The sequence below is a fragment of the Melanaphis sacchari genome, unplaced genomic scaffold (genome assembly GCF_002803265.2).
Source record: "Melanaphis sacchari strain LSU unplaced genomic scaffold, SCAv2.0 Contig198_pilon_pilon, whole genome shotgun sequence".
Lineage (NCBI taxonomy): Eukaryota > Metazoa > Arthropoda > Insecta > Hemiptera > Aphididae > Melanaphis > Melanaphis sacchari.
Window position 1 is genome coordinate 4,076 of NW_020270969.1, and position 1,849 is coordinate 5,924.

General features: G+C 30.4%; 1 protein-coding gene across 1 annotated transcript; it reads right to left on the minus strand.

The window, feature by feature from the left end:
* Positions 1-510: 510 nt before the first annotated feature.
* Positions 511-1,787, minus strand: LOC112592887 (tigger transposable element-derived protein 4-like). Its single transcript, XM_025337049.1, has 2 exons — positions 818-1,787; positions 511-524 (listed from the first exon to the last, which is right to left on the minus strand). The coding sequence occupies exons 1-2, from the start codon at positions 1,278-1,280 to the stop codon at positions 511-513; spliced, it is 477 nt and encodes a 158-aa protein (XP_025192834.1). The 5' UTR covers positions 1,281-1,787.
* Between the last annotated feature and the right edge of the window lie 62 nt (positions 1,788-1,849).

Genomic DNA, 1,849 nt, shown 5'->3' on the forward strand with positions numbered 1-1,849 from the left:
TTTTAAAAAATTGGTGTAAAGTTAATTGTTTTTGTTTATTTAAAACATTGTTCTCAATTCTATTTTCTAAAGTACCTAGTGGTTTAAATAAATCTTCCATACCTTCATTGCCTTCAATATATTTACGTAATGTTTCTAATGCAAGTTTCGCTTCTTTATTTGTAATGGTGGATTGTATTTGTTGGTCTTCAATTTCTTCTTCGTTATCTTCGTCTAATATATCGGAGATAATATCGTTCTCAGTCCATTCTCCACAAATCTCCAAATTTTCATCGACATTGACGTATGACGTAAAAGTTTCATTAAGATTTAATTGATCCCATTCATCGTTATTATCATCAGAAGGTTCATCTAGAATATTTTCAGTCGAAGTTCTAAAACCTGATTTTGTAAAACAGTTTACGATCGTTTCTTTTTTTACGTGTCGCCATGCTTTATCGCATAGCCGTATAGCATCCAATATGTTTATTACAATTTGATTGGTATCATTTATAGCCGATACAATTTTTTTTACCATTTCTTTTCTGTAAAATATTTTAAAATTATTTATAATACCTTGGTCTAATGGTTGTAATACAGACGTAGTATTAGGAGGTAAAAACTGCACTTTAATAGCATTAAAAGTCGAGGTTAAATTGTGTGCAGTACAATTATCAATAAAAAGTAAGATTTTTCTTTTTTCGGAGACCATTTTTTTTATCTAATTTCATTAACCACAAATTAAAAATTTCAGACGTCATCCAGGATTTTTTGTTTGCATAATAATCTAATGGTAATGATTTTATTTGTTTAAAACATCGTGGTTTTTTCGACTTACCAATCAGAAGTGGTCTTAATTTTTCTGTGCCCGACATATTTGCCCCTAACAGAAGTGTTACTCTTTCTTTACTATGTTTTCCACCTGAACAAGATTGGCCTTTAAATATGAATGTTTTGTCAGGTAAACATTTGAAAAATAATCCTGTTTCATCTACATTAAAAATATCGTCTGGTGAATAATTTTCGATGAGTTTCGGTAAATTATTTATCCATACGGAACATTTTTGTACATCTACAGCGCCACTTTCACCACAAACTTGTTTAAATACAACGCTATTTCTGATTTTCCAATTTGTTAACCATCCACTGCTAGCTTTAAAATATTCATGCCCTAACTTATGTCCAAACTCTTCAGCTTTTTCTCGTAGAATAGGTCCATTAATTGGAATTTTTCTGTCAAGACATTGTTGAAACCATTTTAATAAACATGATTCTATGTCAGAGTATTCTCCTAGTTTCATTTTTTTTCTAGTTGCCGAGTTTTCGTTAAAGTTTTTTAAAATTACATCTTTATTTTTTATTATTGTAGATAATGTACTCGCCGGAATTCCAAAATCTTTGGCTATGTCTTGTTTTTTTTTTTTTCGCCTTTTTCAATAATTTTAAGCAAGTTCACTTTTTCTGCAAGTGATAATGTTGTTAATTTTCTTTTTTGAGCCATAATAACCACTGATTAACACTGTCACACTCACACGATAAACGATTAACCGAACGAACAGACGGCAGAACTAAAACTGATTGTATCAAAGTTATCAAGAGTTAAATTACGGTCGGGTTTTACGAAAAATAATCGCCTTGATAAACTATTTTTAGTACTAAATTTGGATAAGAAAATTCGAGATATCAAAAACTTGTCAAATTAATTTTCGAGTTAACAAGATTATTTAAACATTAAGTGTTATTGTTATTTGAAGGGGAATTTTATTTATTCGAGATATCAAGAATTTCGAGTTATCGAGGTTCGAGTTACCGAGAGTCGACTGTATTTGCACGAACTGCCGACGTCTACGTAATCGATAACGCGCCCGTA